Here is a 13,648-nt window from a genome sequence, read left to right on the forward strand (position 1 = left end):
TTATAAAACACATGCAAGTGTCACAGCATTATAAGCATTGGCCGGTGTAATTGCACACACTTACAATTAGAGAAGATTAAAAAAATATCAGATTCTTATTCCCTATACTAATACTTAACTGTAATATAACGTCATATAGTTCTCTTGTTCTAACTTACTAGATGTATATAACTGACCCACTCGTTAGCATCCTTCACAAAGCGGGTGGAGCCCCTATCATTTAAAATCCTTTTAAAAGGAATATAATTTTATTGACCCGTTATAAACAATTTATAAAGAGATAAAATTACGTGTAACACACGAGTGCACCTAGGATACAAATATTGTAGAAAATGATTTATGGAGAAAAAAACTGAACTGGGTGCTTCACTTTTAATTTATCATTTAAACAAACAAATCATTATTATGAAGAAAATTATAAATGTCATCAAGGACGTCCATAAATGTAGCATTATTCTCTTTCATCAAGTTTTTTATGACAGCATTCCAACCACACAGAACGGAATTATCTATTTTCAATGGTATTATCTGTATTCAGAAGATAATCTAGTACCAAGATAAATATGTTGTAGATTAGACCTTACGAACCTTTTTGTTCTCACGAAAAATGGGTCTCTTTGCTTTTGTCCGGTATTCCAAGTAATGTTTCCTGCTTAATTAGGATCCAAATGATTTGTAGCTACAGTACCCAGTTCATGACGTATTATGTAAATGCAAATATGGTACGGTATGTATGTAAAAGAGGGTCATATAAGTTCAGTTTAAGCTTAGCATGAAGAGACAAATATATATCCTACCTGGAATTCCGTCTACCAGACCTTGATTCTGAACGACAGCTTCCACCACCTATGACGAATCGGCTTTGAGAATCAGTTCTAGTAAATGAAGCCTGAGATTCTGTTCGTTTAAGAAGATTCGACTGCGATTCAGATTTAGAAAATGAAGAACGAGTGTCCGTCCGTCTGAAAAACTTAGATTGTGATTCAGTCCTGCTGAGTTTCGTTGCGATGGCCTGCATTTTTTATGTTGTTTATAAGACTCCTGCCTGTCTTCTATCTTGTTATGCCAAATAAGATAATAAACCATGTCTAATGTTATGACCTAATAGTAAACATACTTTCAATGTTGAATTCTTCAAGGGTGTTGAAGTGATATTTTTAATTCATACTATTTGTTCAAGTTTTTTTAAAACATCGTGGGATTCTAATTAAGTACTATTCATATATATTGTAAGAGGATAATCCTTATAAATATACGGACTAGTTTTGGGTGATTATTCTTATTGTACCCCCATTATTTTTTTCTGAAACCCAATCCTTAGTAAATGACAAAAAATAATGTCAACAATATAAAAATGCTCAAGTTTGTATTGTTCAGACAGTGTTGGTTTAGCTGAACTTGGGGTCTTGATATTAAACTGGACGTAACAAGTTAGGAAAATGAGTCTAATAGAACGAATTATGATGTCAAGGTCAGTGATCAATAGGCCATGTTCCTATTAATATCCACGTACGATGGACCTCACATTACATGGACAACTCTCTCCAACGCGTTGGAAAGGGTAAAACGAGATAATGGTTTTACTGTACATGAAGCGTCCTTCGCATCTCCATAGCACATTTCAAGGGATCGTTTGTTTTGTACTTTTTGTGTGTTAATGAATAAGTTTGATCAAACAAGCAAAATTAATACCAGTTAATCTATGGGTTAAAAACTTTGTTTTAAAATTATTTAGACGCAATGTTTCGGCAGATTACCTTTCAAATCCTTTATATAAACCAAGGTAATTTTGTTTGGGTTTAACTGTACTTCTACGTATATACTGTATAGAAAGGGGGACAACCACTAATATTTTACCGCGGGAAATTGGAGTATCCTGCGACCAAAGATTTTTTAAAGAAACACTAAAAAATCAAGTTCAGGAGAAAATTAAATCGTTGAAAAATTATATTTTTTCATGAAATACGCCCCATAGCAAAAACGTAGAGAAAATGAAGGTATTGTTTTCTACTTGAGTGAACAAAATAAATTTTAAAAAAAATACAGAAATCGGTCATAACTTGCTTAATTACATATATCATGATTCCACCTAGTAGTACAACCCTGAACTCAGGATTGATATAAGTGTATTAATAAACATTCAAGGCAACTTAGGACCAAAATTATCAAAAATAATTTGATAAATCTGTCAGCGAGGCCTACATGATTTTAAAATATTAGAAAAAAAAGTTTACTAGTGGTTTAATTAGTTCAGTTTACTAGTGGTATTTAAATGTTAGGACCAAAATATTTCAAAGTCAGAGTGACTGCGATCTAACTGATGGAAATTGATTATGTTCTGATCAATGTATTTCCATTCTATTGTTGCTAACTGCTTATGAACTTCAAGCAAAATGATTCGTTACAACTTCCGGTCAGAGTACATACTAAATGGGTGGAGAATATATTGTATAACTTTAATATACTTGAAGAGCAAGAAATGTACGATTGTACGATTTATTTTACAATAATTGATGTACTGATATAAAAAGTAATTATTCATTTACAATATTCGTAACAATAATACAATCACACTAGCTTGTTGGATGCTAATCCTGTCTCACTACTGCGCTTCATTCAGTCAAAAAAATAATTTATTTTGAAATCGTTTATGGTTTACTGTACTTACTACTTCCAACAGTTTACTTTCTTCGATTTCAATCAATACCAGAATAAATTAAATGAGATACACTATAATAATAAAAAATTCTGCTCACCATTGAACGTGGAAAAAAAGCGATGATAAAGATTCGGTATTTCCTAGATGTCCACATGGTCATAATACACAAAACAAATATATGTTAACTGTGAGCAGATTTTTAGTTGTCTTCAAGACTAGTCTCGTTTAATGTGATCCAAAATATGACATGTTCACGTATTTGTACATATTTGACTCACCTCGAGGACCCAGCGCGCTCATTTATGAGAGAGAGTGTCTTATTCCCTTTCCTACTACCCATCAAAATGTTTTAGAATTTCTCTAAATAATCAATCCTTAATATTCCATAAAACATAAATCTTATCGTCACTTTCGCACAATCAATCAAAACCGAAGAAAAGATTAGTAATATTTTCACACTAACATAAAGTTTCAGTAATCCGCAAGCATGCCGTATCGCTTATAATGTTACACTAATCTTTTTAATCCTAACAATAAATCCAAATAAATATAATACCTCACTTTATTTTACAAACCTGATTTCTTAAATGTATTTTTCAATCATAAGGACGAAAGCGAGGACCCAGACAGGAAAAAATGTTTTTATTTCATAGTAGTACGATACTTAAGAAAGGTTGATATTCCTCACACAGGTACATTGACCTGGGAGAAAACCTTTTCTGATCTTCACGCAGGTACATCGACCTGGGAGAAAACCTTTTTTGATCTTATAATCTGAAATAGTATATTGAAAGCGAGACCCTTATAGTGTATTGAAAGCGAGACCCCTATAGTGTATTAAAAGCCAGAACTATACAGCAGAAAATCCATTTCTATATATCAAACTTAGCTTTTTTATCTATTCCCCAAGAATAAGAATTCCTCGACCCTACAAAACATACCTTCTCTTTCTCCTAAAGCAAGCGATGTCCATCTTAATTGTCGATATAGATGACGAAATTTCAGTGACGAAGAATGAGCAGTATTCAATAATAAGTTATTGTTATTGAGAGTGATATGTTCTCGTGTAAAACAGAAAATTCTACACAACTCGTAAGTCAGATAGATTGAGTCCATATTCGCTTCGAGACTCAATTTTAATGAAAGAACGAGCGTCGGAAAATGGGATTTATTCCGAAGAGTGCGTGCTATGAAGGGGCAAAGTAGACTGGTTGATATACAGTCAGAATTGAAACAAATATTACTCTCTCCAATTACCCTCTTCAATTAGAATATGGAAAATACAAGCAAGAACATCATAATTAAAATAGGAACACAGATTGTTGATAAGTCTATTAGCAAGCCTTCACATGGATACAGTTATCTATTTTTATATAATTTATACTTTACAAATGCAGATTTGTATATCAAAGTACTACGTTATCTATTTAATATGTGAATAGCCCGTCAATGGACTTTCATAATATGCAGACAATACTTGCTTGCTTGCTTGTTGGGGTGTAACGCCCGAGCAGCAATATTTCAGCTATATTCCGGCAATGAACATGAAGTGGATGATAAAATGAAAATGAAATTGAAAATGAAATGATGATGAAATGAAAAATGGGATGGGACACAAGGATAATGGGGTCGACAAATTTTGATTGCCACTGGAAATAGGGAGAGGTGGGTAGGGTCGGGCAATTTAGCCTCCTGTGGCGGAGCCCTATGGTTCCTACTCCGGAAGAATACCAAAGTAGGGTTTTTTAACGTCCGAGGAACGTGGCATCTTTCCCAACACGGTGCACCACTATGGTTTGTGGTCATGTTTTCCGTATTATAGCCTGACAACCCCAGCATGTAACACACCAGGGGTACCCCATTCCACTACCTGGGGCACACAACCAAGTTGTTCTGTGGGCAGAGCGCCCTAGCCCCCGGCTAAGGTTCTGAGCACTATTTAGTCGCCTTTTACGACAAGCTTAGCGCTGCTGCAGGCCTATTCTTTTGCAGACAATACTAAAAGTTAATTTTTAAATGTAAGTCAGTATCATTCCACGAAACACAAATAAGTGTGTAAGATTGTTGATAAGTAAGATTTTTTTATTTTTTTAAATATAAATTTGTGAAAAGAAGGTGAATTCGAATAAACAGAAAATGAAGCAAGTCTTGGGAACTAAAATAATCGAAAGAGTTAACTTGGAAAAGAATATAAAACAGAAAGAAATAGACAAAGAAAAAACAAAAACAAAAGGAGCAATCAAAATTATGTATCGTCACATGCATCCAACGGGCATTAGAATTTAAATGTAATATGTGGATAATGTAGCATTTAAAAACAAAATTGTCTTGGTGAAACAGATCTACATTCGATAATACATACTATTTAAATCGTTTTGAATCTACTATATAATTATGCACACTATATGTGATGATAATATTATCATCTGGAGACACAGTGATGTTGACAAATCAACTAATATACTAAGGTCATAAAATAATTTCATGCGCTACCTATGGTAATATAAAAACAGTGATAGTTGTCAGCCATTTACACATCTGGAGCTCTCAGACAAGTGTACCAGTACATGCGATTGATCATTCATTATGAACAGTGTATAATTGTCAAGAGAATAGTGACTATTTTTTTTTAGTTTGTTCTTGAAAGAAGAGAGTGACGTCATATTCTGTGTACCCTGATCCAATTTGTTATACAGCTCAAAGGCATATAAGGAAAGAAGCTATGCTTGTATGCCTGAGTATTACAGCTATGAATATCGAAGAATATTGGGTTCCTGAGAGGATAATTCTCATCAGTATTGACAAAAGATGCAACATACTTTGATACGTAACCCACGAGGTACCCACCAAGGGATTTATACACACAACTAAGCTTTTGCCTGTGTCCTCTCTTAGGGAGTCCCATCCAAATTCATTATATAGAGTTTTACTCTAGATGTTGCCCCTTAGCATACTAGTTGTTATTCTAGCTGCTTCATATTGCACAGGCTCTACAAGATCTCATCCCATATAATATTTCTGTATTCTAAGATCGGTCTAATGAACACTAAGTACAGTTTTATAAGAGACTCTCTATTACGATAGTATTTAAACAAGACATTCAACCGAGAGCAGGCTTTCGTATTAATATCATTTATATGGTCTTTCCATATTCCCTTAAAATTAAGGGTTAGTCCTAGATGTCTTGCTATTAACATATCCTTCTTCATCGTTAAGGTAGTGTAGGTTGCTTCCTCGTAAACAACAAATAGTGCGTTCGAGTAGGGACGTAAGGTATTCATATTGGCAGTAATTTCAAAACAAGCATCTTGAAATTCTGGATTAACTGTCATACGAAAAGGGATCCTTGATAAATTATGATACATAGACAATATGTTCAACCCCTATCATTTAAAATCACGGAAAACTTATACGATTACAGCTGATTTTTTCATTCAAGTTAAGACGACTTAATATAAAGAAAACAATTTTATATCAGAATCAGACAATTGTTTTTTTAACATACGAACCAAGTATCCTTAAGATTTGTAATTATTTTATTTCTGAGCTGGTCTGGGACCATAATTAGGTACATTTATGACATGAAACCCCTCTTTATTATAAAACGATCACAAGCAGCAGACACAATGTGAGGAACAAATTATTCTCCTACCTGAATAAAGCCTGGAGTCTGGACTTAGCAGACCGAATTTTCGGCGGAGACGTCAAAGAAGGTTTAGATAACTGGTAATCCATAATTAAAATACAGATCTGGTTTATAACTAACCCACACAAGTTCAAGTGTATACTGTATCATAAGTGTTTATTAAAGTTCACCCAGAGAACTCCATGATATATGGTGCATCTCTGTAGTGCATCGCGATTAAGAACATGTTTTTATTTGAACTTCATTAAACATCGTAGAATAAAGATTCAATTTACAACACGACAATACAACAGCCACACTTTTATTGTTTTATCAAGCATTTATGATTAAGTTTTTGACGAAAAAATAATGCAATCATTTTTGTCACAATTTGCCAATATCTTTGATTTATTGAAAAAATGTCGATTATCAGAGAAGAACCGCTGACAGCAGCTTTTGATCAATGCAATCTTAATTGGATTTCAAAGAGATCTACACAAAGCATCTCTATGCTTGTCAATTCTATTTCATTTCCTAATGTTAGATAACTTCTTATCCATATCAGTCTACGCTGCTTAAATACTTTTAACGATTCTATTGTTCAACCACTACAGGTATTTTGCACGCTGAAAACAATTTGAGTTATCTTTCTTTTTATATTGTTAGCATTGACCATTAACTGACCAAGTTTTGCCATGCAAATGATTATAGCATTAACAGCAATTAATATATGAATATCGTAAAATGATTTAATTTGATTTATTTAATGTTATAAGCCTATTTCTCTTTTGAGCAAGATAAGTTATTTTCCATACACAAACTTGGTACTGACGGCTGGTACAAATACTGAATAAGGCTTTTCAAATCTGGATTTTTATTGAAATTGATTAGAAAGTAAATGATAAGAATTGTTTGAAATGTTTGAGCAAGTTATGTGAAATAACCAACTTGGGCCAGTTAAACTGCCAAAAGTTGGTTATTTTGCATAAGTTGATGACAAATTAAAAACAATTTGTATATAGACACTATGAACCCCTTTTCTCGCGTACCTCGCATTGTAAGTAGTTGATGTTATAAATAATAATCAGTCAATTAAAATTTTGATTTCTATGTCGGAGGCGGGGGAGAATGGGGTCAAATTTGTGTTCTTGTTTTTTTTCCAGTATAATTTCTTACCTGACTTTCAAATCTGCTAAGGTTATTATGATACAAGCATAAACACTTCAATATGGTTGTAGTTTTTTTTTACTTTCCAAGGCAGTAGCTTAGAAAAAGTCGTTGCTTATTCACTTCTCATTTCAAACTTTAGAAGGGGTGACCATGATGATCGTTTCAATATTCAAAATTAATCATCTTTCTCTTTTCACTGGTTTTCACATAGAAGCAATGAAAGAAAAGCAGCTACATTCGTCAAATTTCTCCATTAAGGGCTATTACCCAAGCTTTTTAACTTCGATGCAGTTAAATCTTAAGCAGATTCATATTCATGGACCTAACCATGAATCAACTCCTTTACTAAAATATCGCATTCTGATGATGTATGTATTCTAAACTTCAAAATGCAATAATGAGACAACATATAAGAGAAAAGAATTGAGTCATACCTCTGTCGGAATATAAGCTCTTTTTTGGCAATATCGCTTCCGGTGAGTGAAAATCCTGCCGGAACTGTCATCCGTCGCATCGACTTATTATATCTACCCTCCATTTCTTATTTTGATTATTTGAGAACCTTGGAACACTTTAGCAACACCCCATTTTAACAATGAACAGTTATATTAACAATGAATTATTATATTTAACTCAATTGATTGCCAAAGGAAACATCATCCTGCTAATATGTTTGTTCTGTTAAGTAAATTGTAGGTGTCGAGATATTTCCTAAAATATTGACCAAATTATATTGACTAGTCTGAATAAAGTTTGGATATTTAAAACCGACTGTGTAAGGCCAAGTAGAATGAATCCTTCAAATCGAAATTAGATTTTATGATAATATTTGTCTAAGGTTTAACCGCGACTACAAGTTGATAGCCCCATGACCAAAATATGCTTGACCCATTCTGCATGAAAGAGCTAAAAGGCGCAATGCATACACTATATTTGATAGTGATGGAACAATAGTATACATGTGTTACTTCCAATTATTGCTTTTATAGTTGTTATGAGGGTTTGAAAAAAAAATAGTTAGCCGCTCTTCCAATTTTTTTGCAAAGATAAGTCACATTTTATCCTTTAATCTTTTTAAGTAGAAATGTTAATAATTTAATTTCAGAAGTAACACGCTTCCTGATTGGATAAAAAATTTGTCCATCATCTCATAGACCAAATTTTGTAATGTGACGGTGACGTCATCGACCTTTTTTGCTTATTTACTCTTAAATTTTGGTACTAAAATTAAAAATAAGGAATGACAGTAATGTTTTTTTCGGTCTATTTGAAAAAACCTCAATGCCCGTGGTGCAAACTTGAAAATAACCTACTTCGCAGGTTATGTAGTGTGCACCACATGATTGGGGTTATTTCCTCACAGATCGAAAAAATATAAGTCATTCCTTAAAATACCGTCGTCAGAGGAGTTTCCAATTTAAAAAGAACGTTAACATCTATAGCTTTTTATAAAACAAAACTACATGTAGAATAGTGCATGCAAAAAATCGACAAAACACCCTAAAAGTCATATTAATTCTGACAAAAGAGATATGAAATATTTCATCAATTAGAATTAGCTCGCCATAATTAGTAAGAAGTTACAAGAACGTAGTCATTATTTAATTTGAAGTACAGTAATACCTTTGTATAAACGGTTAAGACTGAATGTTGGAATGTCCAAAATATAGAGGAAAACAAACAAACAAACACCAATTGATTTGGTACAAAATCTAAAATATGAGGTGCACATGGGAATATGCAATACAGATTCTGTGCAAGTTTCATTACATTTCATTCAGCTATGCTGGAGAGATGGTTCCCTCCCCCTGTGTAACGAAAGGGAGGAGGTGTGGAAGGAAGGAAGGGCAGACGGACATCCCTTTCCCTATATACCCCAAAATATAAGATTAATAGGGTTTTAGAATACTCGGGTATCGAATAAAACAAGGGGTATTAGTTTATATTGATATTAGAATACTTGGGTGTTGAAAAAATAGGTCTGTCTTCGTGGATATAAAACTATTATGATATCAGCTAATTCCAAGCTGATCATTATAAAACTGGTAACTACAATTACAACAATAAATCTAAGAATTAACCTGGTGTGTCCTAACATTAGGGAAGGATATTTGGACCAACAACTATTCAAGTGTCCTATATTTTCAAAAGTGATTAGATACTTTAAAAACTGATTGGGCTCAGTTTTTGTTTTTACCACAACTTTACCTACAATTGTCAAGCAATGTGGCCTTCGCGAAAATATTTAAAGTGGGGTTTAATGTTATCATAGCTTAAAAATAACACGAACTTAACATATTTCATATACTCCAGATAAAAATTACTTTAAGATTTGTATCTCTAAGGTCTTAACTCGCTCTCTCTACTGTAATCGCTTTCAAAATTTCGTGTATGGCTCTGTCATGTCACCACAAATCATAATTTTAAGATACTTTAAATGTTAAAAAGGCATACTGTATTTAAAGGGAAAAAACTTGTAAGTTTTATATTCTATATTAATACGACCTATGTCACTGTTTTCCCCCTAAATTTTGATTACTTTCAGTAAAGAATGTCGCGATGAATCGAGACCTTTTTACATGTTGGCACATGTACTTTCTATAAAGACATCATCATCCTAAGTCTGTACAGAATTCTGAACAAAAAAGTGTCAAATAAAAGCATCTGGAAAACACAAATTGAAAAATGTCGAAGTAAAAACCAGAACGGAAACCGCGATATATATTCAATAACTATCGTCATCATTGTGTTCAAAGTTTAAAAGACCTGGTCTAGCAATTCTTCAAATAACATCTGAATATACTGTGACGGACAGACGAAACGGACCTTAGAATTACTATATGTACCGTCGAGCGGAGAATTTTGGAATAAAACTGATGCGTACCTTTTTGTATGTTGTTGATCAAATGTGTGGTGTTCATCTGTATTATGGTCAAAGCTACAGTCTTTAGATCGGGCGTGCATGTTTTTGTCTCTATATAGTTTGTCTTCATTAGAATTCAATTTCAGCACTTATTACGGGTATCATAAAAGTTCAACTGAATATTTGTCATGCATTCAAATATAGACACGATTTGTGACACACAAATTAACAAACAAAAAATGATAACAAGAACGTGTGAAAATGTAATAATCAGACATGTACTCAATCTATCATCCAATTAATGTGAATGTTCTAAATATATTACCCAGGTGCATACAAATAAGAATGTAAAAAGAATTTTTATTCAATTTGTCTGTTATTAAACCCGTTTCCTTGTAACATACCCAATAGCTCTAGTTGACCAATGTCTTGTTTCTAGAGTTCTTATCCTACAAGCACCATAAAACACAAAAAAAAAACTATATCTATGAATCAGTAGAGAATTACTTATATTCTAATGGTAAATGGTTATATCTTCATTTCAAGTTCTATGAAGACACAGTGTTGTGTATAGACAGTTGTTTTTGTGTGATACGGCATTCAGGGTCCTACCTGACTAGATTAACAGCTTGTATCGAGGCCTTCCGAATAAGTAGGGAACCTCTCCTAGAACTACTCCCCGACATTTTGGCTCCGTTTAATACAGAAGTAAAAATTAAGTTAAAAATCTATCAAAACAATTTAAGAAGGAATTTTTTAATTTAAAATTTTGTTTATTGATTTGGTGTGAACCGACATCTGCTTTTAGAGCAAGTCTTATTTGTTTCCCAAACCTTACAAAAGAAGCACGTCAATAAGACGTCTACCACGAATCTATATAGGTCCAATCAATGTACGAAATCCAAGCAAATTATTTATATCTTTTATATACAAACCAATTTCATAAATTTTGAAACAGTTTAAAGAGAATGAAAAACAAAACAAAGCATAACAACTACAATTACAGTACAAAAAAATACAAAAATCAAAAACAAAAACAAACAACCCCGCCCTCCAAAAAAAAAAAGAAAAGAAAAAAAACGACATCTTATTAATTATCCGATATCCAGGGACCTAAGGGTTGACTTACACGAAAATAGCCGAACTTCCAGTTGTAATCCTGGACATTCGCTTGGCAATTGAAGCCATCCTTCTGGAACTCCGTCCACTCTCAGATGATTCCGGGGTACCCGACATCCTTGTTGGTGTACTAGATGTTCACAATATCTTAATCTACACAGAACACCGCATCAGTGTTAACAAATTAAACAACCGCATTTTCTTGTCAGATCGACATCACTTGAAGCCAAGTCTACATTGTCAACTCCAAATGGCTTTATTAAAATAAAAAGCGAGTCCATTAGTTTTTGACACGAATTGTGGTCCTGATGGAGAACTGTTTACTTGGGCTCTATTGGGACGAGGTAGTGACAATAGCAAAATCAATAGTTCATTAGATTTAAAACGTTTAATTTGGATTTTCCTGTTTGATCATTAAGCTCCATACAAAATGTAGCAGGTATCGATATTACAGTTTAAACAAGACAACTGAATTTATGTTTATATCATACAAAACTTAGAACTATGATAACAGGAGTACATGAGTATACATTAACAAAAAAAAATCCCCAATATTTTAATTTTTTCTCAAAATCCATTTAAAGGATCAAGAGTTTGAAATACTGTTCAATGTACAATTGGAGACTTAGTCTAAATTTTCTGTGCTTGTAGCAGATGGGAATTCTGACTTTGACCAACGTCTCTCTATATCCCTTTGGCCAAGGTCTTTGGTTTAGTCTTTGGTATGACATTCCTTGACCATCCACGCGCGAGGCGTTCTAGTTGCCAAACAGTCACCAGGACCGCCACTTTTGACGGAAAAGAGTTTAAGCCGTCCGGATCTGATTATGAAAACAATTAGCTATCTTATTCGAATATATTTCACATCAATGAAGATTTCTTTTTACTTGTTGGATCAGAATCAATAGCTTCCATAAAGTGTATTACATTAAAAGTACACTTACAGGGGAAATATTGATAAAATTAGATAAAACTGGTAATGCCAGCTCTCTGCAGACATAGTACAAATAACAAACCTAATTCATAGTGAAAACCTAATTCATAGTGAATACAATTGTTTGTTATAAGATTAAACCCCCAAATCAAAATAGGGGGTAACATTTAAATAGTGTGCTGTCCCTTAGTTTGTGGCAAAGCACTATTTTTAAAGTTAAGTTGCATTAACAGTAGAGCAAAATTTCAATGACACTAAAGTTTTTGCATACCGCAATATTATCCAGATTTCTCACAATGTGCTAATTGTTTATCAATACAAATATTATCCATCAATCGAACTATAGAAAATGAATGGAAACTCACGCTACAGATGACCTCCTCAACTTTCCCGATCCCCTTAAAATACTACCACGTCTCCCTCCACTGCGGGAGCGGGGGAGCGCCGAAGGGTCAACTCCAACAACCGACCCTGTCCTCATTGAATTTCAACTTACGAATCAGCTAGCTGTATAGTTAACTTTAGCGCTCAGATTATCTTTCAATCTGCTTAAAGACTTTACGACAATTTACGGATTTAATTGGTAAGAGGTCGGAGCCAGCGGACATTTGCTTTAGTCTCTTCTGGTTATTTATAACGCTTTATTAAATCCATCTTTTGTTCTATATCATAAAAGCTTAAAATCCTGTTAAAATTTATGGTCGCCTTGTTACGTATCATGATCGCTATGACATCGTTATTTTAATACTTAGTTCATCATTGTTTAAATATGCTAAAGACCATCTGCAAAAATACCGCACTAGATAGGCAATTCTAGGCAATAGTCAAAATAATAAGACAATAGCCGTGAAACCAAAACTAGCTTTACATGGAATCTTATTTTGTATCGTGATTTTTTTGTATGTCTTTTATTCTTTTTGTGTCTTATCTTTTATCTTTTTTAATAAGTCAAAAAACATATCATTCAAAGAAAGACAACTCTAATTCAAGTTTGGAATAACACTTGAACAAGTCGATATTCGATTTAAACCTCACCACAGGAATTTGCTTGCTATCAACAGACAGTCATCTACTTTTATTACATTTATAACACTACTACAAACTACTCAGTATGCATATTAATTACATGTGCTATCTAGGAGTGGATACAGAGCTGAAGAACGGAAGGGCGCTGACTGACCAAAGAATTAAGGGATGAGCACCGCCTGTTTCAGTGATATTTCAATTGAACCATTTTTCCCCTATTACAAGATGTCCCCGAATATGTAACGGAAAAGA

General features: G+C 33.4%; 1 protein-coding gene across 2 annotated transcripts in view; it reads right to left on the reverse strand.

The window, feature by feature from the left end:
- The window catches only part of LOC148614861 (androglobin-like), a 62,462-nt gene extending 51,455 nt beyond the window's left edge, over positions 1 to 11,007 (reverse strand). Inside the window, exon 1 of one of the 2 annotated variants that reach the window (XM_088589313.1) lies at positions 10,930 to 11,007. In XM_088589313.1, coding sequence (XP_088445439.1) covers positions 10,930 to 11,003 — 74 coding nt within the window. In that variant the 5' untranslated portion in view covers positions 11,004 to 11,007. Of the gene's footprint in view, positions 1 to 158; positions 174 to 10,929 lie in introns of those variants that run through there. The other variant, XM_088589317.1, reaches the window with a different exon arrangement.
- Between the last annotated feature and the right edge of the window lie 2,641 nt (positions 11,008 to 13,648).

The sequence above is a fragment of the Perna viridis genome, chromosome 6 (assembly GCF_037379345.1).
Source record: "Perna viridis isolate PV_CMFRI_1.1 ecotype Kerala chromosome 6, ASM3737934v1, whole genome shotgun sequence".
NCBI classification, from domain to species: Eukaryota; Metazoa; Mollusca; class Bivalvia; order Mytilida; family Mytilidae; genus Perna; species Perna viridis.